The sequence below is a fragment of the Scheffersomyces stipitis genome, chromosome 6 (assembly GCF_000209165.1).
Source record: "Scheffersomyces stipitis CBS 6054 chromosome 6, complete sequence".
NCBI classification, from domain to species: Eukaryota; Fungi; Ascomycota; class Pichiomycetes; order Serinales; family Debaryomycetaceae; genus Scheffersomyces; species Scheffersomyces stipitis.
In genome coordinates, this window is record NC_009046.1 from 254,525 (window position 1) to 281,282 (window position 26,758).

The window sequence follows — 26,758 nt, forward strand, 5'->3', positions numbered from 1 at the left end:
TTTATGTATCCACGGTCTTGACCTTGACCAAAGTGACAGCTTCCTTGGCTGCTATGGTTTCCTCAATTAACTGCTGAAGCTTATCAGAATCCCAAATCTCTTCTTTAGCAAGTTGATGGAGATCCTCTCCATCTCTATCCATCTTTTGAAACTTCTTGCGAATGCTTTGTAATCTGAACATTTCACGTGGATCACCTACTTCAGAATGAATTATGAACAAGGCATTCGCAGGGAGACTATTATAGATCAATTTCAATCTTTCTAAAGTGATCTCAAGTAGGGAGTTGTTCTCACATGAAACTGGTCCAGTATAATGGTCTGGTACTCTGTATCTACCAGAAGTGAAATCCAACTCCCTTAAGTTCAAAACTACCATATTTTTATCTACGCTTTCTTCTTGATACCTGCTCAAAACTTCGTCGTCGTTGCTGACGTATATTCTTTGAACATTGTGATCGCTGGGTTCAGCATAAGATTCCTGTTCCTTATGGTTAGCATAGTTGATAAGAAGTGATTGGAAGTCTTCTCCTCTTGACTTGTGCTCAGTTGCTAACCTCTTGAAAATGGATACTTCTCCAACATTAAGTCCAAAGCATAAGCCTTCCTGTAATTTCAACTTGACCAAATCTAAACAAGCATTTGAATCTTCAACTGAAGAATGTCCTTCTCCAGTAACTTCACCGCATTGGATCTGACGATCAAGGAAATTCAGAGTCAACCATTTCAACGCCGGCTTCAGAGGTGGACCTCTTACATGCTCATAAATAACAGCTGTATCAACAATTTTTAAGTGTTTGAACTTCATGACATTCAAATCAGATTCCAAAGAATGCCCAATCAATATGTCATCGGCAGAAATAATCAGCAATAGTTCCTCTTGGATATCCTTAAGAGAAGTAGTGATATTAGCCAATTTCTCTTCTGTTATTCCGGAGTACTTGGTCAAATAATCAATGATTTCTTCATCAGGTTTGACATATTTATCCAAAACGACTTCTCCTTGAAAATTAATTAATGAAATTCGCGTCAACACTTTACCAGATTTGGCTTCGCAAAACTCACAGTCAAGCGCAAACGTATGAGAACCATCATGATCAAATGCCTTTGTTTCAACCCATTTCTCGTCTTTCTCAACGTCAACCTTTACTGGATAGTTATGCAGCACCATTTGGTCCGTAGTCATAAGTAAATCGTACAAGGTAATCTTTGTATTTTTGGAATCCTCCAACAATTGCTTCTTTTCCTTTTTTGTCAATGGCACATTGATTAATGTTTCCAATGAAGGGTAGAGCGAATCCTTTGATCCTGGACTTGAAGTAGCAATGAAGTCTGAAAAAGTTTCATAGAGAAACAGTAACTTCTCATCATATATATCTTGAGGAGTTGTTATCGATTCGCTTATGTGAATAGGTAAGCCAGGAACCATACATACAACGACTTTGGATATACCGGAGGCTTTTTCAAACTGAAACCACTTTGGTGGCCTTTCCAGTGTACAGTTAAATACTTTGAGAATCAAATCTCGCATACTACGAAATGGCAAGCGTTTTTCGCCAGTTACGTTGATTGATAACTGTGGTGAACCAGCAGACATATACAGTTTCTTCCTGCTTCTTCCTTTGGTAAGGCTCTCAGTTTTAATGAGCTTATTTACTTGTGCCACGGTTGTACTAGAAAATGATTGAGCAGAAGACCGTCTTCTCTTTTGAGATGTTGGTGGTCTAATTGCGTCTGTGCTAGCATTGGGATCAGATTTTTGTATTTCGTCTTCGTTTAATGAAGTAAGTGAAACAGCTGAGTCTCGTCTTCCAGGGATTCCTGATTCCGATAATAGCTCTCTTATCTGAGCGTTGTGACTCTCGGCGTCTAGATCAGAGGTTGAAATCGACATACGAGCAGTTCGTTTACTGAGCGGATCATCGACAGCGACTTCAGGCATACCAGCAAAGCTGTAATTTTAGAATATATGTGAATGGAGGATAAAAAAATGAACGATCTGACTGCTTTAGACGTTCTTTTTCATCGGTAACAAGTTTGTAGAATATATAAAATCTAACCAATAGGTGCAAACAGTACAACGCCAAATTTCTGTATAAAGCATTGAAATTTTTCCACCGCTAAAAGATGTCGCGGCGTGATAAGTTTCACGTGCGTTTATTCTACAAGACATTTTTGGTTGCTGTTAAGAATAGGATTATTATTTCAATTATCTATCGTCAATTGGCTTGTTACTATCATAGATTTGGTGCTGAGAGAATTTTGAAGTGACTGTTGTAGTATGTGTGCTGTTAGTTCTGGACATTATGAAATAGTATTTGGTATCATGCAGGATTTTCACATTTTGCAACCAATGTCTACTAGTAGGATGTCATACACTGAGAAGTTCAGATAATGAATAAGATTTGGTTTCTGGCTTTGAGATTTCTGTGTCTGTCTTCACTGAATCTTGTGATCGGAAAAGTTTGGATGTGGCATCAACTGAATTAGCAGAAAAGCTACTAGTGTAATCCTTGTCGAATTGTTCAATATCTTCTTCATTCAGAAATAAGAATTCAGAAACGGCATTGGCCGATTTAGATACAAGAAGAATTTTGTTCCAGGAGTCCCAGGCTCTTGGGATATGTTGATTTATAACAATTTGATCGGAAGAGTCACAGTCAGACACTTCTTGTTCGTAGATAGGTTGTGGTTCTCTTTTTGTGAGAACTAAATCAGCAGGGGCCAGAAGAACCTGCTTGAAATTTGATACCACATATATCGATCCGCCGTGTTTAAGAGCGATATATCTTAAATGCTGTTGTAGGGCAATACTTCTTTTAGATAAAGGATCCCCTAGCAAGACTGAGGAGTCAAGGACAATCGAGAAGCGGAATTGTACTGGTAGATCACATTGGCCAGGTCCCAAGCCAACCAAGAGGCTTCCTGTTTCATTTGCTTTGGAGAGCAGGTTCAAATTGGCATTGAATTCGTTCTGGTATGTTTGTTTGATTGCATCTCTGTTGCATTCCAATCGGTACAAGAAATTAATTATTTCAAGTGTGCGCTGATAGGACCGAAACTGAATAATTACATGGATTTGGTTGAACTCTTGTACCAATAGTTTCTCAAGATAGACAGAAAAGGCTGTAATATTTGAAATCGTGTATATTGCCTTAGTATCAGATTCTGAGTATTGAATTTTCAGTTGTAAATCGGAGGTGAAGACTACGATAAGATCTCGGAGTTCTTTCTTTGGAATCAACTCAGAGAAAAATGTCATGTTAGATAAGTTTTATTTGTGTTTGAATTTGATATTGTATTGTATTGTCCCGAGATGAGTATAGAATGATGAATACCGAGTAATGAGGTCACTGACTACTTTTATTCTTATTCGTGTTGTTCTAACGAGATACTTGTTTGGAATTTTCTGATGTGAACAGGCATTTATTCACTGTTTATCATTATTCAATAATTGACAATATGAACTTTCTTGCCTGGTGACTATGCAGTAGCACCTTAACGAACCTCAAAAACTGTTGAAGGTTGGCCTGTATATGGAGTTATAGGTGCTATTGAAATTTATATGTAAGTTTTTTATGTATCTAACCCCGATTCACGTATACTAACTTGGAAAGCTTCTTTCTTCTCTGAGGTAATTCCCCAAACTCTAAGCTTCAGCATCAAACTAGTTCAGTACCAATTGCATCTCTTTCTTCTCTCATTTGCATCCTCGATCTCCCTTATCTTAATCTCACAGGCTGCATTTTGTCGTTCATAAACCATTTTATTAAATCGAAATTTATAAATACAGCTCAAAAACCGCGGAACTCGTATGAAGATTCCCTACATATTGCCTCGTTTGCTGCAACTTACCAACAAGGAGACGATGGTAGAGAGAAGCCGCAAAGGCAACTCGAAAGTCGAGGATGAGACCGCCTTCAACCAATTTGTAGAATCAGCTGAAGTTCCTGACGATACCGTGATAGAAGCTATTTTTCTGGAAAGGAAAACGGAACATGCTGTAGACGCTGTAGACTACGAAGATATCGATGAGTTGGCAGATGAAGAAGACCTTCCCGAGGAAGAAGTTAGCACCAACAATTTGGACGATGTAGACGAAAACGACAACTTCGAAGCGTTTCTAGATGAACCTCAGAAAGAAGAAGAGCTCCAAAACAGAGCCAATGAAGAGTTTGATGACATGTTTGGCGACGGAGGGTTTGAGGATGCTGGTGGAAACAACAACTTGTTCACTGATTTGGATCACAATAACCATCTCATAGATGATGACGGCTTGACGGACTTGAACATGGGTGGAATATTTGATGAAGAAACTACTCAAAGTCAGACAAGCATTCCTTCTATCAAGAAAAGAGTTCTTCTGGAAGAACAGAGAAAGATAAAAAGACAAAGACTAGAGAATATCGTAAAACGACTTGAAAATCAGAGAGTTAGACGTAATATAGCATACCACTTCCCATCCTATTCCAGAAACAAGCCATTTAACTTTCATAACTTTTTTCTTCCTGAGCCCAAATACTATCGGTATCAGAAGCCATACATCGCGTACAAGGAGAATATCAAGCCTCTTGTGCCTACAAAGTTAAGTCTTGAGTTGGAAGTTGATGAGAGAAAACTATTCAAATCTAGAAAGCCTTTATCAAATTCCAAATCTACTAAAGGTATAGTAAGTGTAACCCAGCAAGATATTGAATTCATCAGAGACTTGAACAGTAAGAGCTCCCTGACAGAGACATTATTGAAACAGATCTCGTTCTTGAAGAATGACTGGACCAATAACGACAAATTCACAAACTATTCCAAAGACTTGATTCTTTCTACTACAGATTGGAACGACGATGCCATTATCAATGCTGGCGATACCAAGTTCGCAGTCAAGAAAGTCAACTTTGAATCGAACACTGTTGATACGCTGACATTTGACGAAGAAGATGAAAACATATTCAATGGCCAGTTGAACACAGATCTATTGAAGTTGGACATGAATGATCCTAACTTGTTGTTTGTTCCGGAAAAGAAGTCAAATAAATCGAAATCGTTGATTCCAACTAACGAAAAGTTGTTGCTGTTGAAATTCAACATTTCAAATGATAAACAGTACGAAATCTTGAAGTCTAACTACAATACTAAGGTTAGAAGTCAGTTGAGTAACTTAAATATCGAACATTCCATCCCTGCATTAAGACTTCAATCTCCATACTACAAGGTCAAGTTGACTAAGGAAGAATCTCGTTCCTTCCACAGACCCAAGTTTGTTATCAGACCAGGTTCTTTGATAAGTTTCTCCAAACTTAAATTGCGTAAGAAGAAGAAAGATCGTGGTAAATCACTACAAGAAGTATTTTCTAAAACTTCAGATTTGTCTACTACTGACACTGCTCCCTTGGTTGCAATGGAATACTCAGAAGAATATCCGCTCATACTTTCAAACTTTGGTATGGGCTCCAAGATGATCAACTATTATAGAAAAGAAAGGGAAGACGATTCATCAAGACCAAAGGCTCAAATTGGCGAGACACATGTCCTTGGTGTTGAGGACAGATCTCCCTTCTGGAATTTTGGAGAGGTAGCCCCGGGAGATTTTGTTCCAACTTTGTATAACAATATGGTAAGAGCTCCTATATTCAAGCATGAAGTTAAGAATACTGATTTCCTCTTCATCAAATCCCAAGGTGCCGGTTCGCATCAAAGGTACTTCTTGAGGGCTATTAACTTCATGTTCTCTGTGGGTAATGTCTTTCCTGCTGTAGAAATCCCAGCACCACATTCCAGAAAGGTTACCAATACGTCGAAGAATAGATTAAAGATGGTTGTTTTCAGAGTAATGAATAGCATGGGTGTCGCTCGTGTGTCGGTTAAAGACGTTTCTAGACACTTTCCTGACCAGAATGATATGCAAAATAGACAGAGATTGAAGGAGTTCATGGAATATCAGAGACAGGGTGATGACCAAGGTTTCTGGAAAATCAGAAATAGCGACAGTGTTCCAAATGAGAACGAAATAAGATCCATGATTACTCCCGAAGACATTTCTTTATTGGATAGTATGCAATACGGTCAACAGACACTAGACGATACCTACATGTTGTTTAACAATGATAAAAAGGACGAAGCCAAAAAGGAAGAAAAGAAGGAGAAAAAAGAAATCGAATCTAATGAAAAAGATAAAGAAAAAGAAAAGGAAAAAGATAAAGATAAAGAGGACAATGAAAACGAAGCCCAAGAGAATGGCTCGAAGAAAGAAAAGGATAAAGAAAAAGAACGAACAAGAAGACCCAGAGATCCAGATGCCGAAGTTGATATGGACGAGGAATTGGCTCCTTGGAACTTGTCTCGTAACTTTGTCAACGCAAACCAGACTAAGTCGATGTTGCAGCTTAACGGTGAAGGAGATCCTACAGGTATTGGGTTGGGCTATTCTCTTTTGAGATCTACACAGAAAAATGGTTTCAAGCCGCTATTTGCACCTGTCAGAGAGAATGTTCCTAAAAATAATACTGCTGCCTATCAGCAGAAATTATATGAGGCTGAGGTCAAGAGAATTTGGTACTCTCAGAGGAGTTCGTTGGTCGATCACGGACCTGACTTCAATCTTCAAGCCATCTATGATGAATACAAACCAGTCAATCAAATGAAAACGATAAAAAACATGGTCAAACAGGAAGACAAGAATGACTTCGAAAACAAGGTGTTGAGAATTACTAGAAGAGTCAGAGACGAGAATGGCATTCTCCAGAGAAAAGTTGAAACAATCACCGATCCGAGGTTGATCACAGCATACATCAGACGCAAGAAGCAGATTGAAGATGAAATGATGAAGAATGCTGAAGTGGGTGACATTTTGCCTACAAATGACAAGGAATTGAACAAGATTCGTCGTAAGATTTTGGAAGAGAAATTGGCTTCAGCAGAAAAAAGAGCCAAACAGAACAAATCTAAGAAGCCTCCCAAAGATTCTATCCATGCTGCTGCCGCTGCTGGTGGTACGATTATCGATGCCAACACTGTCATGTTGCCGGATGGTTCATATGCCATCGGTGGTAAAGGTATTGGAAAGGGTAAGTCTAAAACACGAAGGTGTGCTTCTTGTGGAGCATTTGGACACATTAGAACTAACAAGACATGTCCACTTTATGCAATCACAAGAGGTGGTACTGTTCCTCTCCAGAAAGACGAACAAGGTAATCCTATAATCCCAGCATCAGTGATTATTCCACCAGGTATGATTGGTATTACTGCAAGACATGCACCACCAGTACCTGAACAAGCTCCAGCTTCTGACGTGGCACAAGCGACTTCTGCGTCCCCACCAGCTCCAGCTACAGCTGCACCTACGGATCAATAATAAATTTTACGCATAAGTCTATAAGCAACCATGAAACGAAACAAACTATAGTTGTAGTATAATCTATTCATTGTAAAGTGAATCTATATAATGTGAGTTGTTACGGGCGGGCCGTCCACGCATTTAGAATGTAATTTGCTTGATGAAGTAAAAATCGTAGCCATTGTTGCGACCGTTTCAGGGACCGATCTCAACACTTTCTCCTATTGTTTAACGTAAAGGGTACTTTGTTACAATAAACATAAGGCTTTCATGAGACATGCAGGAACAGAACGTAATACAGTTGAAATTACTAGAAATAACTGGAAATGTACATGAAAAGGATACCTAAATTTACGAGAAGGTAACAGGAAACAGCTCAGTATATTGCCGATGTAGATTTTGTATATCTTGACGCCTTTTCGTCTTTACTGACTTACTCCATTGTCATGCCACAGTAGTCTAGCATGCGACGACAGGTGCCTTAGGCAAGAAAGAGGTATTTTTTGAGCCACTGCAGCAAAGGAAGCCGCACAGTGCTGTAAGTAGATCCAAGTTTCGTAAGGCTCAGAAATAAAATTTTTCGTTTAGACAAGCTTCCTAGAGCAGAGGAAAGAAGGTAAGTGAATCCACTGCCTTACCAGGACATAGATGACGATGCCTGTATGAACAGTGGTAACCACGGGCTCATGACTTCTTCTGCTACCTTTTGGCTTTTGGCTTTTGGCTTTTGTCTTTCGGCTCTGGAATGTTGTGGCGTAAACGATGGGTATTATTTTTCCGTATATTATTTACTTGTCTAGAAATCGTAAAATAACTTTGTAACTTAAGTAGTAACAACAAAGAGAGAGGCCACCGAGGTCCCTTAACTCAAGCAGAGCTAGTTCGAGCTGAGAATGCCAATGCCAGAATTCCATTAAGCAAAGAGCAGTTGGGCAGAACGGCGCTATGAGAATGTAACAATGGTGAACTGTAAACATTTGCTCAATTTGTAACTCGTTTGAGATCCAATGGGTAAGGCATATTTTTGAAGATCGGCCTTTTCGTTACCATAGAAATTTTACATAACAATAGTGTATTCTGTTCGCACCTTACTCACGGGACAGTTGACGCTATGTTGTTGGCATTTACGGCTTTGTGATTCACGTGAGTCTGCAACCACTCATGTCCACAGTTTTTTATTTTCTTCTGTCAACTTTTAAAGATTTCCCAAAATTGCTTAATTTATAATTGCAACTGCAGGACTAATTCCAAGATGCCCTAATCAATTTTTTGGTTCTGCTAAAGATCTAACTAAAAGCCACGATTAGAAATGTTAAAAACGGCTCCATTCCCCTTCTGTAGATGTTGATTTATTTCGCTCTTCAACAGCTTCATTTGTCTTCTTACTTTGTTTGTTGCTTGCTACCTTTTCTTGCGAACATATAATCTAGTCGCTGTATATAGCCGTTCGAGAAAGTATAGGACCTAACCATGCTGTACGAAAAGGGCAAAAATCCAAGCTCGTTGGACGAAGAGGCACACAGCTACCGCAATAGCCCCGCCATTCAAGATGACGATAGAAGCAGTTCCTACAGTAGTGGATCCTACTATCTGGAATCAAAAGGTGGTAGCGCTTTCACCCGTTTCATCGACTCTTTCAAACCCATCGACTTAGAAGAAGATGGTATTGACACCACCAACATGACTCCTATGGAGAAATCTATTATTGCTAGTGCAAGACATCCTTTGGCCAGAAGATTAAAGTCTAGGCACTTGCAAATGATTGCTATTGGTGGTTCTATTGGTACGGGTCTTTTCATTGGTAGTGGTTACTCGTTGTACATGGGTGGTCCAGCCGGTCTTTTGATTGGTTATCTCTTGGTTGGTTACTCTATGTTGTGTGTAATCTATGGTTTAGGTGAACTTTCTGTTCAATTTCCAGTCTCCGGTTCCTTCAATGCCTACTTCACCAGATTTGTCGATGACAGTTGGGGTTTCACCTTAGGTTTATTGTATGCTACATCATGGTTGGTTTCCTTCCCCTCTGAGTTGATTGCCTGTTCTATGACTATTCAATATTGGAATACGTCTGTAAATCCTGCCGTTTGGGTTGCAGTATTCTATGTTGTTATTGTTTCTATCAACTTCTTTGGTGTTAAGGGTTATGGTGAAGCTGAATTCTATCTTTCGATCATCAAGGTTGTCGCCGTCGTTGGTTTCCTTATTGTTGGTGTCTGTATTATTTGCGGTGTTGGTGAAGGTGGATATATTGGTGGCAGATACTGGCACAACCCTGGATCATTTAACCATGGCTTCAAAGGTGTTTGTTCTGTCTTCATTGGTGCTGCCTTCTCCTTTGGTGGTATTGAATTGGTAGCATTGGCTGCTGCTGAAACCAGAAACCCAAGAAAATCTTTGCCAAAGGCAACTAAGCAAGTCTTCTGGAGAATTACTATATTCTACATCCTTACTGCTATCATCATTGGTTTCTTAGTTCCATACAACAACCCCATGTTATTGAGCGGTAACTCAAGCGAAGATATCGTTGCTTCTCCATTCGTTATTGCTATTCAATCTGGTGGTATTAAAGTGCTTCCACATATCATGAACGCTGTTATCTTGGTTGCAGTTGTCTCTGTTGGTAACTCTTCTGTGTACGGGTGCTCCAGAACATTGGCTTCTTTGGCTGTTCAGGGCTTGATTCCTTCCATCTTTGGTTACATTGACAGAGCTGGAAGACCTATGGTTGCTATTATGTTTACTAACTTGGTTGGTTTACTCGGTTTCTTGGTTGCAAGTGAAAACCAAGGTACTGTTTTTACTTGGTTCTTTTCCATCTGTTCTTTGGCTGCTTTCTTCACCTGGATTGCCATATGTTTCACACATCTTAGGTGGAGATGGGCTCTTGCTGCTCAGGGTAGGTCATTAGATGAAGTTGCATTCGTGTCGCCATTGGGAACATTTGGTTCCTACTCTGGTATTTTAATTTTATCGTTGATTGTTGTCGGTGAAATCTGGATCTCTATTTGGCCAATTGGTGAACCAGCTAGCAACATCACATTCTGGCAAAACTGTTTGTCCTTGCCATTAATGCTTGTTTCTATCATTGCCCACAAGACATGGTACCGTTCTTGGAACCGTATCATGGTTAAGTTGGAAGACGTTGATTTGGATACCGGCAGAAGAGATGTTGACGTCGAATTATTGAAGCAAGAAATTGCAGACGAAAGAGAAACACTCAGACAACAACCATTCTATCTTAAGTTCTACCACTTCTGGTGTTAGATGGCTTCAGGGAGCCTCATAATTTTCTTCAATTCACTTCGTAACGCATACAGAGTCTATATTCTAATATCCTAGTCATATCTACGAATGTCACTTTTCAAGATTCTAATATAATAAATAACATTTAATAAAAGTAGAAAAACTAATGTGGTGAACTGAATATGTAAAAGGATAAGGGCGTCTCACTTTTTGCACCCAAAACTGTTTCAATCGCTGACGCCGAGTAGCAAGACAAAGCATCTTTTGTGGAACTATTCAAGCGTGGTGCATGAGCTTCACGTTGTTGTATTCATTGTCGCTTTTCACGTAGATCTTCTTCAACAGCGAGTTCTTGTAGTAGTAGTTGCTCATATAGTAGACACCGGCACCGTAGCAGATACCACCGATCAATAAGGCCTTAGCTGGAGCGAGCATGTTAGTTTTAGTTTGTTAGTTGTGTAGCAAAGTTGTCTTTGTTGTATAATACAGAATAAATAGAAATAAATAGATACGCCTAAATCCCAGTATATATAGTCCTCGTAAGTGGATCTCTACCACTTCTAAGTGGTCATAGTGCTCAGCTGGAAGACAATCCAGTTAGAAGGGGCAGTCGCAAAAATTTCTACTGTATGCGAAAAAAGAAAATGTCACCCCACTAAAAGATCACTCCATTTCTGCATTTGGTCTTACACCTTATTATTCATCGACCGTCACCACCCAGAAATGACAATCTATCGCCGATGATTACCTTATCGAGAGGGGTCTCATGATCATGTAATTTTTTTACTCTACCAGGGCGGGTGGATGTCTGTATTGGTGTGTCCACTTTTGCATCTAGTGGTTCCACTCGTCACATTTTTAGTACATCCTCACACCGTCTCCTGCAGGAAGAATTGGTAGGAATTGACCTATGATCATCATAGGTAGATCAAACATGTCTCGCTTAACGGTCCATACCGAGCAAAACTCGATGTGATCCCTCTCGGACAACTCATATGAAAGCCGTCTTGTTCCTGTTTGATCCGATACGTTTCTATTTTGGTTTTTGGTGAGCTTGATTTTGGTAATAATACTCAGATGGAGGTTTCCGACTGCGACAGTCTTAAACAACCGGAAATAGTTGGTAATCGACTCATCGTCATACATGAGCTCCATAATAAATGTACGGTGCGACAATAAGTCGGCTAGATTGTAACCAAGTAAACTGAGCAAATCGTCCGTTATCGACACGATTTCGCCGGTTCTTCTCCAAATAATAGTGGGCGATGAGTTTAGCTGCGAAAGCTTCTCGTAGTCAATTAAACAACGCTGGAACGTCATTTCCAAGAACTGTAAATCGTAGGGCTTCAAGAGTGACTTGTGGGCAGAAATAAATGTAGGTCTGTAGCTTGCAATTAACTTAAGAATTACAAGTAGACTCTGCCTTTTGGCTTGCTTTTGTTCCGCAGGTAGGTTGTTCCCCAGGAACCGTTTCTTTAAAAAATGGGTCAACAGATGATACGATTGCGGATAATCAAAGTTCATAATGTTGTTGGTGTATATATCCTGTACGGACTGATAGAGATGGTGTGTTACAAGCGGAGAAACATACTCTGTTGGAATAGACGACGATTGGGCTATCTTGTGCATGAGAGGGTTATTGATTGCTTCTTGAAACATGGGACGCTGGGTAACATTGTTATCAAGGAATTCAGTAGACTCCAATTTAACATTACTGCTGTTTAGATTAGGTAATTGGCTCGATTCGTTCGAAAACCCAAGTGATATGAAGGGACGAGAATCCTTGAGTCGCTGCAAAACTTTTCTCCGAGGCTGGTTAAGGTCGTCGTAGTTGATTTGACTACTAAAATTGGGAGATACTGTGTTTGTATTATATTCTGAAACACTGGTGTTAGAAGGCGACGGCGACGTCGGCTTTGAATGCAAGATTATATCTCCCAACATCAAGTACTCTTCGTTCAAATAGTTTGAACTGAATGTTCCTGTTCCTATGGCAGTGTTGGGTCTACTGGCATTTACAGAGTTTGCTGACATGTTGTCGGAGTCTGTGTCCTTGAAATTTTGTTCTTCGAGTAACCTATTAAGCACATCGTTGGTAGTGTTCAACATGGAGTTATGAAGAGATAATTTCTGTTGTTGCTGAGGATGAAACTGCTGAGGATGTTGTACCTCCTGTTGAAGTAAAGCATTGCCTACAAATTGTGGAGAAACAACCATATTCGATGCTGGCGACGGTATCTCCGGTTTAATAGTTGGTGACATGAATCCGTCTATTGGGTTATGGGGATAATCTGCACTAGAGCTTCCAGGCGAAGACCTTGTCGATGAGTCTATGGTTGAACTGACACTTGTTCTTGCTCTTTTAGAACCGGACTGTGCCTGAGCTTCGCTGCCTCTTCGTGAATTTGTGTTGAGATACTTAGCTCTCTTTCGTATCACATCACGACACTCATGGGCGAGGCCCCTTTTCACACAATTCTTACAAGGTCTTTCATTCGAGCACTGTAGATGTTTTTCATGACAGAATACGCACGCTCGTGATGCAGGCTTCCTATTCTTCTTCTCATGAGGACTGAGCCGCTTGGTCATTTCTGGAATATGTGCGTATGCGATTGTGAGAGTCGTGGTTGATCGTTTAGTGAATTGGAAAAGTGTTCACTTTAATTTTAGTTCGACTCAAATCATATATATACAAAACGAATTCAACCCAGACGGTTTTTGATTCAAAGGAGATAAAAGGAGACACTCAAGTCTATCTCAATAAGGCTTCTTGTCTGGACTCAGAACAACTATAGGTATGGCGACGAGATTCTGCGTTATTTGTCAAGGATGACAAAAGTGGAAATCTGGGGTACTTATAGCTTCAATAATTTTCTCACTACTTACATACATTGTGGTTACAAAACCAGGAAAAGACAGGAAAGAAATCCCGGACACCTTCGGAACAAATAGTGTTTGTGGGGGCTCCTGTACAGAAAAGACAGAACAGGCGGAAGAATAGGTAAAGAGTTTTTAAGTGAAGTTTGCTTGTTGGGTTCTGATCAATGACACTGGTAAAATGGCAAATGTCCAAGACATTCTGGTCATATTGGATTGCAATAGAGTTGGGTGTCCGCCAATGAGAACACAGTTAGTGATATGTATATTTCTAATTTGTAGGCTTTTCAAGAGACCTGAATGAGACATAATGTACTAACTGTCTTTGTGTGTCAGCTTCAGCGTCGGAAGAACTTGGAAGAGTCCGGTGGTTGAAACAGGGTACAACTTCTGGCTGCTGGATTTGATGGACTCTGCTCGCAAAAAGCGAAACGTGTTTTCTCAGAGCCCGAAAGGGTTAATTGTTGCAGTGGCCGGCCGAGCTCGGGTCCTGTTTTCTGGTACCTTCGCGATTTTGCAACTGCTCTGTCCCGGACCAACACCGGGAAATTGCACACGGCTGAATAGCTCAAACAATCTGCTCGATAAGGGATTATGCATATTATGTAAATGATTTGTGGACATAATCAAAGGACATAATCAAAAATCGAGTATCAAAGCATCTTGACGATTCTTTCATGAATTTTAGAAAATAAAAATCATCAAACTTTTTCAGAATTTGTTCAAATTCTTGGTGAAAGTAGACCTTAAGAACAATCAAAATCAAAATAGTTTTTTTCGTAGTCCATGCATTATTGAATGGATACTTTGTAGCATATCTCTGAGCATCAACCATGGAAATTTAGAAATTTGACTTCCTTCAATACGTCTACAACAGGGTCAACTCTATTGCCGAGACCAAGAAGAAATTCTACAATAGGTATTTAAGGTACAAAAGAACACCAAAGGAAAACAGACAATATCCTTATAATAGTAGTAAAGTCTTTTTGGTCTAGAGCAGCAAGAATCCTATTTTGTGTTGTACGTATGTACAAAGCTGATTAGCTGTTGTAGAAATATTAGACTATTTAGAATATAACGCTCTTCATTTTATTGCCTCTTTGTATCCTAGTCAAGATACTATTCGTAGTGTACAATATCGTACGTTTGGATGTGCAGTACTAGATATTTGCTGCTCTAAAGAAATCATTGAATAAGATACCATTCTATATTTCAACCACGACAATTTCCGAAGTGCTTATTGGAAAGAGTTTTAGTGTGCTAGGCGCGTAAGGCAAGGCTTTGAGCTATGTTTTGTTATCAAGCCTGCAGTAGCATCTTAACAAGGCGACTAATCTTTCCTCTTGTGTCGCGAATCTACATATGCGGATAGTTTTCCTCTATTCTGCATTGGTCAACGGAGCCGTACAGTTCATGCGAGGCTTACTTAGCATATTGTGCACAGAATTCAGGAAGGATGTACATGTTCCAGTTGTAGGATCAACAAAGTCATAACAAAGAGCGATTTGCAGTAGCGCCAAATGTAGTGGCAACCGAGGGTAGAATCAAATGGCATATCCGGAACTCAATTATTATCACGTCTCTAAAAAAAGTCGCTATACATTTTCCTAGACAAGCAAAAAGTATCATTATTGAATCTTATTGCAAACACTTTGTGGTAGCGTCAAGCACAATGTCATTTCCAGCTTCACTTATATCTTTGTTTTCAGAAGAACTCGTGGAGCAATTAATTGCTATTGAGCAGGTTTTCATCTTACAATATATCGAAGATAGTGTCCATGATTAGGGGAACTTCGTGAAAATTAATTACAAATTTAGAATGTTAGGCTTGCAGTCTTGCATAGAACGTCATTTTTATCTATTCTAAGAGACGACGATATCGAAAGTAACGACAATGTTCTTCACAGTTGACGACATCATTGTTTGCTGCTAGCGAAATTGGTCTGGTACAAGTCTTGTTTGTTCAGTCTTGTTGTTAATTCTGTAGTGTACGACATTTTCAGCCAACTCATTTCTTCAGAAGTGCTTATATATTACTACCCTTGGTATGCGATGTCCTGCGCTGCCCAGCTAACAGTTGGAGATATCCGCTATTTGGATTATACAAATTGATCAGCATCTGGTGGACTAATCAGGGGTGATTGAACCTAAAAAGAACATTCTCAGCCTTTGCTTTCATGTTGCTCTACACAAACCTGCTTGACAATGCCCCTATGTTGTGTATACACCAGCTACAATTCGTGTGACTGGAAAGTTTATTTGCGTGAGGAATTTCACCCTCACAAAAATAGCTGGAGACTCAAAGGAAAACTCTACAGAAGAAGCAACGAGATGTAAGTCCGCGTGCATAACCAGCAGAAGCAGACATATGTCAATTTGCACTTTCTTCCTTCGCCACCTCAGAGCCAAGCTTCAATAGTGAAGGTACCTATTTCTCCGTCTGCCAACAGCTCGGAATAGGAAAAAAAGATTAATTCAAGAAGCGTCCAGGTATTGCGCGCTACAAGTTGTAACTCCTCATAAAGTGGGGCCAAGATTTGCGCCCTAAAGGAATGCGATAAAACTAAATGTGGTGTGACTTCTAACCGAACCTTCCCCAGCTTTTGGGAAGTTGCAATACAAGTACCGACATTGCCATATCCAGCACTAGAACTTCGCAGGTTATGAAAGAAGGCAGGAGATTCCCACAGCCCGAAGAGAGGATCAATCTGGCGCTACGTGGCAAAATTGTCCTGAATACTGTTCTGACTAAGTGCTGCAAAGTAAAAACCGAAAGACGCATGATAAAACTCTACTGCGGTTCGGATAGTGGAATAGAGAACCGATAGTCGATACGGTGTCCAGTAATTGACTTTATGGACATTTGGGCTATTTCGACGTTCCATAAGAAAGCGAATTCAGGGAAAGTTCTTGAGTATACCCGAGCCGAAGCTGGCTATCTTCAGAATTCATCTGGGCCTGGATTACTCTGTCGGAATGAAAGGAAATAGAGAGCTAGCTCCGGCAGAAATATCTTTTTTTGCTTTCGATCGGATGACGTAGTGCGCTGAATTATGCACGAAAAACTTTTTGCTCTCCATCTGCAGACCAACCTTTCTTCTCCAGCAATGTTTTAGGGTATGAGGGTATAAGGTATGGGACACAAAGCGGGGCCAAACTTCCTGACACCTTAATCAGTAGCGCTTTAGTGTTATAGTTTGTGAATTTAGGCTTTTCATTTCTTTGTTTTTTTGTAATCGACAAAACCAGTAAAAATTTCTACTGGTTTTTGAATTTATATGTAGTGCGTCTCTGAGTACACATTTTGCCATATAATAGGCTGAGCCCTCTATTTTTGTAAATACCCCTAAGAAGGACAACTTGTCAACTCTAGTGACAATTCAGATAAATTACCATCACTTTTTCTTTCGGCCGTTCTTTCTCTGTGATTTAGTGGTTTCATTTCTTCTGATTTGCATCGTTGTCCCCACTTGTGCTCGCAACTCAACCAGTACTTGCGCCGACTTGCCAGTCGACCTCATCCTTAGAGGCTCCGTACCAATTTGCCAAATCTATATAGGTTCCGTTAGCTAATTTTCATATCTTGTGAATTTGACATCTGTGTTTCCAACTCTGAACACGGACTTTCGCTATAGCTTCCATCTTTGCCCTGCAAAAGTTAAGTGTTGTCTGTTGTTGGCCAATCACCTTTTTTCGCTGATTTGGTCATAAGAGTGTTAACATAGTGGGAACAAAACTGTTCATATAGATTTGATTTTACACTGAACTTTACCCAGAACATTTCCATTTTATTTCGGCAAAGGCATATAGATTACTCCATTTTCTCTTCTTGAACATTTACCTGTGTCCTTTACTCATTGTATCTAAAAATGTCTGTCCTATTCCTAAAGTACGCCCTAAAGCCGTTCCTATTCGTTTTCCAGTTGCTAAACAGAATTTTCTGGTCCGGATTAAACGGCCGTACCGTTTTCCAGCTAGTGCTAAACTTCTGGCTCAACTTTTCACCAGTCTTTATTTGGTTACTTATGTTTAAGAATGCCGGAATTATACCCAAGGAAATCCGTCCTAAGATTTACGTCGCATTGGCTATGCATGTTGACGACTATATGTTCAACTTCGTCGGTCATCCGCTCATCTCCACTGTAGCTCTTGTGAGCTTAGTGTCTGGGGCTTGGTTGATCTACTACGTGTTTTATAGAACCCCCACCTCCAAAAAGCAAGAACAGTCATATTCGGCTCTTTCCAATGTTTACAAAAATGAACTCCATAATGGACATTCCATCGATTCCGACGATCCTACAGCTGTCGGATCGTCGTCCGAGACTTCTTCCGATTTAGAAGATTTTAATGAATACGAATTAACAGATATGAATTCAAGTTCGTCTGATCTCGGGGACGTGTCTATTTTCAATTCTCCAGGAGATTGGCAAGACGACACCCATCACAGTTCGATTGAGTTTTTCAAAAATTTATCGTCCAATGCCATTTCTACACAGACCTCAGAAACCAACCGTAGGATATGGAGAACTATCAAAACCAGAGGATACGGGCCATTAAACTGCTGGAACTTGTCTCCACCAATTCTTATGGCATTGAGTTGGTTCCTACTTAACATTGACTACTGGTTCAAGGACCCAATTAACACTCCTAAGGACTTACTTGCATGGACTTCTTATGTTTTGTTTCATTTCTTTGTTCCTTTATTCACTGCCATATGGTTATATGTATTCCACGCCCCTGGAGCTTTGAGATTGTTTTCATTTGGACTTGGAATGCAAAATATAGCAGGTGTTTGCACCCACTTGCTTTTCCCCAATGCTCCACCTTGGTTCATCCACTTATACGACGAAGATGCGGAAGCAACTTATGACTTGCCTGGTTATGCCGCTGGATTAACCAGAGTCGATATGGCCATGGGAACCCATCTCAATTCCAACGGTTTCCATGCTTCACCCATTGTGTTTGGAGCTTTGCCATCTTTGCATTCAGCCATGGCAGTGATGGCTTTCTTCTTTGTCTCGTACTACTCGAGATGGACAACCCTAAAATTGCTTGCCGCATCTTTTGTAGCATTACAATGGTGGGCGACAATTTACTTGGACCACCACTGGCGTTTAGACTTGGTTGTTGGCATGTTGTATGCGATTACCAGCTTCACGTTGTTATATTGTTGGCCCAGGGGAATTAAAAAAGTTGATTCAGATTTCATGAAAGCTAGACTACGATTTGATTTCAAGAATGGATCGACTATGGGAATGAGAGTTTTCAGGAATACCCGCTTACAGAACTTTTTCGATCCTTTAGCATAGACATATAATACATTTACCTACGCCTTTAATCTACGAATGCATATCGGTCTACGATCGATCTTATAATACATACATATTGTAAACTCTATTGCTCTACTGTAATAGGGTCGACAGATAAACTACGTTAGACAGGTAGGGGCCCTACCGAGGTCTGGCGGCTAATTCAGATACGGCACCGCTACTGTTCTCGGAACTGAATAATACCATCGCATCGCGTGCACATAAAAAATATATTTTTCTCCTAGCGTACAGAAAAAACACAAGGAGGTACAATCGGCGGAAAAATATTGCGATGAATTCAGCGTTGCTCTGGCAAAAAAAATATACAAAAGGATTTGGGACTTGATGCCAAAACAGCGCCTTCGCAAAATGCATGGTGGGGAAGTAATTACTTATAGCCTAATTCTAATTCGACAACGGCAAACACTTATGACTTCCATTATTCTCATTTTGGTAAGATCTGGAGGAGAACAACACAAAAGTGGCCAATTTCACTTTTACCGCTTACGTAGATCTTCGTAGTGAGAATCTGCTGATCGTGACTCTAAAGCACACGACATATTTCAGCCGCCAGTTTTTCGTCTCCGGAATGGTAGCCGTGACCATTATTTTCGTGCCTAATAGCTACTGTATATTACAATTTTAGCTAAAGAAGATCTATACAGTAGGGGCTGAGTGTAACACAGATTACACCTTCTAACATCACCTGTACGAATTGTTTTCTGGAAAATTGCTTCCTGGAAAATTACTTTCTGCAAAAATAGTATTGTCCACTTTCACTTCAAAATGTACACCTGCACCATCGGGAGGCCGGTAGCTGTTAGTTGTTCGGAGCTGGAAATTAATCTCAGACAGGACATCATCTGTGTTTTAATCCTGCATCCTTCTTGGTGCAGAACATAGTTTTTTAGTGAGATTTCTCTTATATATGCAGAACAAGATAACGACAACCACTTTGCAGCACAAGACGTTAGAATCTGGGCGAAATAAGGCACCAAAAGATAGATGAATTATGTGTTAAAAAGAAACGCTTTCAAAATTAGGAGAGTACCAAGAATTGTAGCCATACGATATACTGCCACAATACTCAACTACACTTTGAAACCTGATTGAGCTGCTGCACAACCGTCAATTATTAGATACAAACTCAAAGAGGCGAAGCAAAACTCTTGAGGATCTGTATACATTTTCAACTTAGCCGTGCCACTCACAAAAATGCTATACCGACCGAAGACTCGGGGAACTTTCAAGGATGCAATATGGAGGATGATTACGTTGACCTGAATTTGAAATCTTTCTTTCTCTGTGTATCGTCTACACTTCTGCTATCTAGAAGATTTAGATTCTTTCTCCATTTTTTTTTGAGGTACATCGCTTGACTTTTTTTTTTCGTCCTCCACCGCTTTGGTGAATTTCGTATTTATTAAGCAATTTCCCAGATTTTCGTATATATTACTCTTCCTACGTCCATATGCTTATATCAAAAATGCTACATCTACTACATAATAGAAAGTATAAAGTCTTGACCTTGTTGTTCCTCGCTGTGGTGGCCGCATGTAGTCTCAACTTGTTCATAGCGACACGCATAGACCAGAAGTACTTGGAATCGACAGCTCTCAAATTGCACGGAGATCTGAAATTTAACCCTAGGGCCAGCACCAGAGCAGTATTCAAATTTGTGCTGGATAGAATAAAACATAACAGTCAAGTGTCCCGTGCTGGTAATCCCGACGGTATATACTTTCACTGGGATGACTGGGTGGACTTGTCTCCAGCCGATCGGATCTTGAACAGGTACAGAAAGGGGTTTCCCTTAGGAGAATGCGACGACATCATCGAAGACTTTGCCAAAGTTAACGGCTACCGAATGGAATCATATAATAGAAAAGTACTTAGAGGGATGGCCAACTTGTACTGTTCCAAGGAAGTGCCTGACAGAATTATCCTCACTACTGACAACGAGATGATCGAAGTCCCTGTAGTTGGAAAGAGAAGAATGGGATACGATAGCAAGCCTATAAAGATGAACAAACAGATGCTCATTAGGAAAATGAAAAAAGTAGAAAAAAGTGTTGTACATTCGAACTTCACCACCTACCCTATTAAAGCATTGCAGTCGAACTTGGATATTAGTGTGGCAGACTTTTTGTTCGATCCAGAGGCTGAAACCTTCAAGCTACAAGAAAAAGAATCACAAACAAAGTTAACTTCTGAAGAACTGACGTACTTAGAATTTCTACAGACTTCAAGCGAATTGTCGGACCATGCAGACAAGTTCTTTAAATATCCATGGATCGTCACTGATGTCGTCCAAGGAAGATCGCATCATATAGCATATCCATTTTTTAAGAGATTCATTGGAGACAGAGAAAGACAGAGTATTATACACCACATGATCAGAGCCTGGTTCCTGTTTGCAGAGACGACTGGCTATGCCAGTTGGATTGCGCATGGCTCTTTACTTGGTTGGACATATAATGGGGTTAACATGCCATGGGATACAGATGTGGATATACAAATGCCAATTGTGCAAATCGACAAACTTGGAAGATACCACAACAACTCTATCATTGTTGAAAACCCACGCTATGGAAATGGAAAATACTATCTTGTGGTTGCACCAACGTACTTGAAATATGGAAATGGTAGAAATTTCATTGATGCCAGGTTCATCGACATCAACAGTGGTCTTTACATTGACATTTCTGCTGTGCAATATACTGGTGACGTTCCTCCAAATAATGAGCAGAATGAAAGACGAGACTTGTCTCAGCTATGGGTCCATTGCAAGAACTGGAACTGGAATTCTTTGGATGAGATCCTACCCCTTAGACATACCTATTTTGAAGGCGGATCGGCATACATTCCAAAGAAAGTGACTCAGATCATGTCACGCAAATATGGATCTGACTCTATGTCTGACTATAGTTTCCACCACCATAACTTCCAAAAAGACATAGATCTATGGGTTCCTGATGAGATCTGTTCGAAACCACCTAAAATAAAGACAAGATTCAACGAGCATGGTGGTCTTTCCTACAAAGGAGCTTGTCATAGCCCTGTGTTAAGCGATGAATACGATATCGTAAAACCTTCGGCAGATAGACACAAATTACTCAACAAAAACCTAGACAACCCGGCTACTTACAGAGTGGAGGAGATGGGAGAATTACCCTTCTTGCGAAAAGATGCCTGGGACTACTTTAACGACCTTAATGAAAACCTCGTACATTGCACTGGCTGGGCCATTAATGAACCAGTCGTGGGAAAGATATACGAAACCGGAAAAGCAAACGAAAAGCAATAGTACTTTTATCTGTAACTTTTATAGAGTTGTAATAGCTAATTAATATCTACTGAAAGTCGTGTAAGCGATTTTGCATAAAATACTTCAGCTACCTTATCGTAGTGCGCAAATTGAAGTCTTCAATCGCGCGTCGGGTGGATAAAATCGACCCAGATTAGGCAAAGATATGAGCACAAATTGTCAGAGGCTAAAGTCTATATATTTAACGAAATCTCTTGTTCTTTACCAAAGTTATCATCCATATCTTGTTCGTCTCTATCTAGCGACATTATGTCCAAAGTGTTTATTACAGGTGCTTCCGGCTTCATTGCACAGCACATCGTAAAATTGTTCATCGACAATGGTTATAGTGTCATTGGAACGGTAAGATCCATCGAGAAAGGGGAAGCTCTTAAGACCAATTTGAATGTTGGAGATCGTTTCCAATACGAAATTGTGGCAGAGATTAGCAGCCCAGACGCATTTGATGAAGCTCTCGCCAAGCATTCTGGCGTTAAATATTTGTTGCACACTGCATCGCCATTTTTCTATGATTCCACCGATCCAGAGCATGATTTGGTGATACCAGCGATCAATGGTACCAAGAATGTGCTCAATGCTATCAAGAAATTCCGTCCTGAGATCGAAAAAGTTATTATCACCTCTTCAGATGCTGCCATCTACTCTTCTGTTGACGAACAAAATCCCGCTCTTTCTTTTGACGAAACCAGCTGGAACAACATTACGTACGAAGAGGCAATAAAAGACCCAATTGCAGCTTACTATGGAGCAAAGTCTTTCGCTGAAAAGTTGGCCTGGAAATTCTTGGAAGACGAGAAACCAAGCTTCAAGATAATTTCAGTTAACCCTGTCTATGTGTTTGGTCCTCAGGCTTTTGAAAGTGAAGTCAAGGAAAAGCTCAACACTTCCAATGAACTTATTCATTCCCTTATTAAGTTGGGGCCTAACGACACTTTTGATGTTGACAAGGGCGGTTTCATCGATGTGAGAGATGTCGCCAAAGCTCATTTGGCTGCTGTTGAGAATGATAATCTCATTGGCAAACGTTTGTACATGACAAACGGACACTTTAGTACTCAAATGATGGTTGATATCTTGAACAAGAACTTTGACAATTTGAGAGGTAAGATTCCTGTTGGAAAGCCAGGTACTGGATCGGAAGACATCAAGACCCTAGCTAAGGTGAGTAATAGAACCACGAAAAAGTTACTTGGTTGGGAGTTCATTACGTTAGACAAGATTGTTGTTGATACAGTGACACAGATACAAAAGGTTAGAAGCAAATTATAGATTATACACTAGTATCACTACTCATCAATTTCCACAGCAATGTCTTCTGTACTATATTTGGCGAACTTGGACTGCCCAGTTTGTTTATGCATCTGAATAAACTCTGGTGTTTCTCCTTTGGTACTGTTATAGACATAGATACCGTTCTTGATGGCACTCTTTCTCTCGTCCCTTTTATAGAAGAAGTACGCAACTATTAACAAAAGATTGAATGCTAAACTTAAAACAGCACAAGTAGTGAATCCAGCTAGGAATCGAGGTGCATCAACGGTAGGAAAAGCCAATCTCAGAACCCAGGCACTGGACTGTAGACCCATTATGTATATGATCATCCACTCAATAGCTCTCTGGTTGCTGTCGTGTCTTAGAATATCACTAATTAAAGGATTAAATACTGAACTTTGGGACCATGACCAGTATGAAAGGTAAAAGCCGGCCCACTTCGCTGATTCAGGCACATTCCAAACTGCCAATATGATGTTCGAGATGAAATTCATAATAAAAGAGAAAAATACCATTCCAAACCTCTTGCCTGTGATATCAGCTCCTACGCAAACGATCATGATCCAGATTAACCCCAAGGCCGGTGGAATGGTGGTCAAATCATTCAATTTCTTAGGAGAATATCGATCCAAACTCTTTAGCCACAAAGCGAAGGAACCACTTGAAGTATTATTGGTATTGAAACCAAACATTTGTAGGAAGCTTAGTACCCAAAACTGCCATGAAGTTATGATCTTTTTCCAGGTTTGTTTATCAAAAAAAGACTTGACATCATGAGACATGTCGGTACCATTCTCCTTCATTCTTTTGCGTCCCAAACGAATCTCATCATCCGTTAGCCAAATGGAATAGCATCTTGATGGGGTTCCTGGCTGAAGGAAAAGTGTAAGGATTGCAACAAACAAAGAGATAGAACCATCAATTATGAACATATACTGCCAGCCCTTAAGATTTCCTTGGATTGTTGAAGCTGCTCCTTGTAAGAAACCAGATGTTAGCACACCAATAAATTGGCCACAGTAAAAAATTGCACCTATTGTTCCTATCTCAGTTGGTTTGTACCAGGATGCAGCTGAGTAATGAAAAATCACGAAAAATGGAGCCTCTGCCGATCCAATTATGAATCTGAAAGCCTTCAACATAGCCGGAGTCAGCACTTTAAAAGTAATCAAAGTGAAAAAAGACCAAATTAATTCAGCTCCAAAGAGGACATATGGCAATGAAACACGAGGTAACAAGAACAACCATGGTAATTCGAAGATAATATTACCCACAAGGAAGATTACTTGCGTGTCGATAAGATCGTTTCCTTTCATACCAATATCTTCCTTGAGTCCAGTAACGTAGGCATTATTCAAATTGGCAGAATCTAGAAATTTTATCCAGTAACCTAGTAAAGCATATACGCCAACTGTTAAGTCTAACTTTATAAGTAAATTCCTCTCCTCTGTAGATAATGTTTTGCTGAACCAACGAAATCTCCACCATTCTTGTTTCTTACCTGCTTCTGGAGTTGGGCGGTATTCATATTCGTCAAAGAATTTCCACCATGGTCTAAGAGATTCATCACGATATTCCTTAATTACAATTTCGTCAACAACATCTTTTGAGTTCTCTGATAGTGAGTTCAAGGATGCTTCATCCCCTACCTTATTCAGTAGGAGCGATATAGACTCACTCTCGTAATCGTTAACTTCTCTGTACTGAGGAATGAACCAAGGAAGTTTCTTCATCTCTTATGAATTATCGAAAAGAACATGTAGGTCTAAGAATCTGCAAATCAGCATATTGACATATTTTCTACACTTCCCCTTAGTTTTGCTATAATGCTGTGAATCTAGTAACGTGCTGCAGGGATAGTCTGATAAAGGATTGCGAAAAAGATTATAGTTTGCAGCCACAGTTCTTATCTATGCAGCATGAATAAAAGTGGTTCGGATTACAAATAGCCATTTTACAAGTTTTCTTGAATGAATGTTGAAAAGCCAGAAACAAAACCATTCGAACAATGCTGGCACTATCTGCTGAGGAATTAGATAGGAAGTATAATGTGCGTCCGTTTGTTGACCCTGAGCCAACTAAAATCGATGTGAATCCTTTAGTTTTAACAGCAATAGACCTTTCCTTATTCAAAGAAGGGGATGAACATCTAAACGAAAGAAAGAGTTTAGCAAAGGTGCTAGAATCATCTGTAACCACATATGGTTTTTTCAATTTGGTCAATTTTGGTATACCTAAAGAACGAATTGAACATATAAGAGCTATTAGTCAGAGCTTGCTTACAATTCCATACGAAGAAAAGTTGAAGTATTTGGCGAGTGCCGCTACTAAAGAAGAAGAGAAGCCTAAAAGCATAGGTGCCGAGCGTGGCCAGGGATTTAAGCCAAAAGGCTACTGGTCCATCAAGAACGGAATTCGAGACTCGATTGATTTCTATAATGTCAGAGATACTTATCATGATTCGTTCTTAGAGACTCCGGAAGCACACCCTGAGTTGTTGCAAGTCCATCTCAAAGAAGTGGCAGACTATTATAACCATTTACATAGAGTTGTATTGCCCAAACTTTTGCGATTGTTTGACTTAATTTTCAAGATTCCCGAAGGTACCTTGTTGAAACGGTATTTCCACAAAAGTGGAACAAACGAAGATACGTCAGGCAGCCATGGTCGTCTTATGTTGTACCGGCCATATGAGAATCAACAAGAGTTTGAGCAGACAGACAAGATGTTCTTGCGTGGGCACTCAGATATTAGCGCGCTTACCTTTATAACTTCCCAGCCAATATTGGCCTTGCAGATTATGGATGTCTACACTGGAGCGTGGAGATATGTTGCTCATCGCGACGACTCTTTGATTGTCAATATTGGGGATGCGCTTGAGTTCATCAGCGGTGGTCATTTCAAGGCTTGTCTCCATAGAGTGGTCGAGCCTCCTGCGGATCAGAGAGGGTTTAATCGGCTTGTGGTTATTTACTTTTGCAACCCAAGTGACAACTCCGAGATGGATCCCGAGCTCTTGGACTCTCCTGCATTACGCAGATTGGGGTACACCAGGGAGGATAAGTTGAAGCAATGGGAAAAGATCCAATTCCATGACTGGAACACTACGAAAGGCGAGCTCCTTGGGAGAACCGCAGCTGGTGAGAGAAATCTACTTCAGTATCACGGAAGGTACATTGAGAGGTGGCACCGATTTTCGGAATTGGCAAATTAGAGTTGCTAAGCCAACTTTCATCCTCGCAGTTACGTACAGACGGAGAGATAGCGGAGTGTTAGCAGATTCGGATTTGAACCTGTTTTGAGGTTTGACCTCATGCAAGTTTCTCAGCCGAGCGTGTCACGATAAGTCCGTTTTCAAATTGAATTCCAGCAACCATTGTACCATAATCCGAGATGCGGAGA

General features: G+C 40.2%; 10 protein-coding genes across 10 annotated transcripts; 6 read left to right on the plus strand and 4 right to left on the minus strand. All coding sequences in view use genetic code 12, as the record gives it.

Moving 5' to 3' along the window:
* Window position 1: 1 nt before the first annotated feature.
* PICST_61778 (predicted protein) lies at window positions 2-1,939 on the minus strand (the record flags this gene model as incomplete). The annotated part of the gene is made up of 1 exon (XM_001385703.1): window positions 2-1,939. One exon carries the CDS (start codon window positions 1,937-1,939, stop codon window positions 2-4), a length of 1,938 nt encoding a protein of 645 aa, XP_001385740.2.
* A 429-nt stretch (window positions 1,940-2,368) lies between these two features.
* On the minus strand, window positions 2,369-3,259 carry PICST_32625 (predicted protein; the record flags this gene model as incomplete). The annotated part of the gene is made up of 1 exon (XM_001385704.1): window positions 2,369-3,259. One exon carries the CDS (start codon window positions 3,257-3,259, stop codon window positions 2,369-2,371), a length of 891 nt encoding a protein of 296 aa, XP_001385741.2.
* A 379-nt stretch (window positions 3,260-3,638) lies between these two features.
* On the plus strand, window positions 3,639-7,490 carry PICST_90675 (predicted protein). The gene is made up of 2 exons (XM_001385351.1): window positions 3,639-6,084; window positions 6,274-7,490. The coding sequence occupies exons 1-2, from the start codon at window positions 3,812-3,814 to the stop codon at window positions 7,343-7,345; spliced, it is 3,345 nt and encodes a 1,114-aa protein (XP_001385388.2). The 5' UTR covers window positions 3,639-3,811; the 3' UTR covers window positions 7,346-7,490.
* A 1,296-nt stretch (window positions 7,491-8,786) lies between these two features.
* Window positions 8,787-10,737, plus strand: GAP1.6 (amino acid permease). Its single transcript, XM_001385352.1, has one exon. The coding sequence runs from the start codon at window positions 8,798-8,800 to the stop codon at window positions 10,589-10,591; it is 1,794 nt and encodes a 597-aa protein (XP_001385389.2). The 5' UTR covers window positions 8,787-8,797; the 3' UTR covers window positions 10,592-10,737.
* A 293-nt stretch (window positions 10,738-11,030) lies between these two features.
* Window positions 11,031-13,345, minus strand: HBR1 (zinc finger transcription factor). Its single transcript, XM_001385705.1, has 3 exons — window positions 12,945-13,345; window positions 12,281-12,866; window positions 11,031-12,190 (listed from the first exon to the last, which is right to left on the minus strand). The coding sequence occupies exons 1-3, from the start codon at window positions 13,157-13,159 to the stop codon at window positions 11,429-11,431; spliced, it is 1,563 nt and encodes a 520-aa protein (XP_001385742.2). The 5' UTR covers window positions 13,160-13,345; the 3' UTR covers window positions 11,031-11,428.
* Window positions 13,346-16,907: 3,562 nt separating this feature from the next.
* Window positions 16,908-18,822, plus strand: PICST_78790 (predicted protein). The gene is made up of 2 exons (XM_001385353.1): window positions 16,908-17,672; window positions 17,895-18,822. Exons 1-2 carry the CDS (start codon window positions 17,317-17,319, stop codon window positions 18,754-18,756), a joined length of 1,218 nt encoding a protein of 405 aa, XP_001385390.1. The 5' UTR covers window positions 16,908-17,316; the 3' UTR covers window positions 18,757-18,822.
* Window positions 18,823-20,242: 1,420 nt separating this feature from the next.
* Window positions 20,243-22,063, plus strand: PICST_32630 (carbohydrate metabolism, cell wall maintenance; the record flags this gene model as incomplete). Its single annotated transcript, XM_001385354.1, has 1 exon — window positions 20,243-22,063. The coding sequence occupies one exon, from the start codon at window positions 20,243-20,245 to the stop codon at window positions 22,061-22,063; it is 1,821 nt and encodes a 606-aa protein (XP_001385391.2).
* Window positions 22,064-22,333: 270 nt separating this feature from the next.
* Window positions 22,334-23,353, plus strand: GRP1 (Cinnamyl-alcohol dehydrogenase Flavonol reductase/cinnamoyl-CoA reductase; the record flags this gene model as incomplete). Its single annotated transcript, XM_001385355.1, has 1 exon — window positions 22,334-23,353. One exon carries the CDS (start codon window positions 22,334-22,336, stop codon window positions 23,351-23,353), a length of 1,020 nt encoding a protein of 339 aa, XP_001385392.1.
* Window positions 23,354-23,433: 80 nt separating this feature from the next.
* SEO2 (Suppressor of Sulfoxyde Ethionine resistance) lies at window positions 23,434-25,089 on the minus strand (the record flags this gene model as incomplete). The annotated part of the gene is made up of 1 exon (XM_001385706.1): window positions 23,434-25,089. A coding segment is annotated over one exon (1,656 nt), but the record flags the coding sequence as incomplete, so codon positions are not given.
* A 275-nt stretch (window positions 25,090-25,364) lies between these two features.
* On the plus strand, window positions 25,365-26,570 carry PICST_36557 (predicted protein; the record flags this gene model as incomplete). The annotated part of the gene is made up of 1 exon (XM_001385356.1): window positions 25,365-26,570. One exon carries the CDS (start codon window positions 25,365-25,367, stop codon window positions 26,568-26,570), a length of 1,206 nt encoding a protein of 401 aa, XP_001385393.2.
* Window positions 26,571-26,758: the final 188 nt, after the last annotated feature.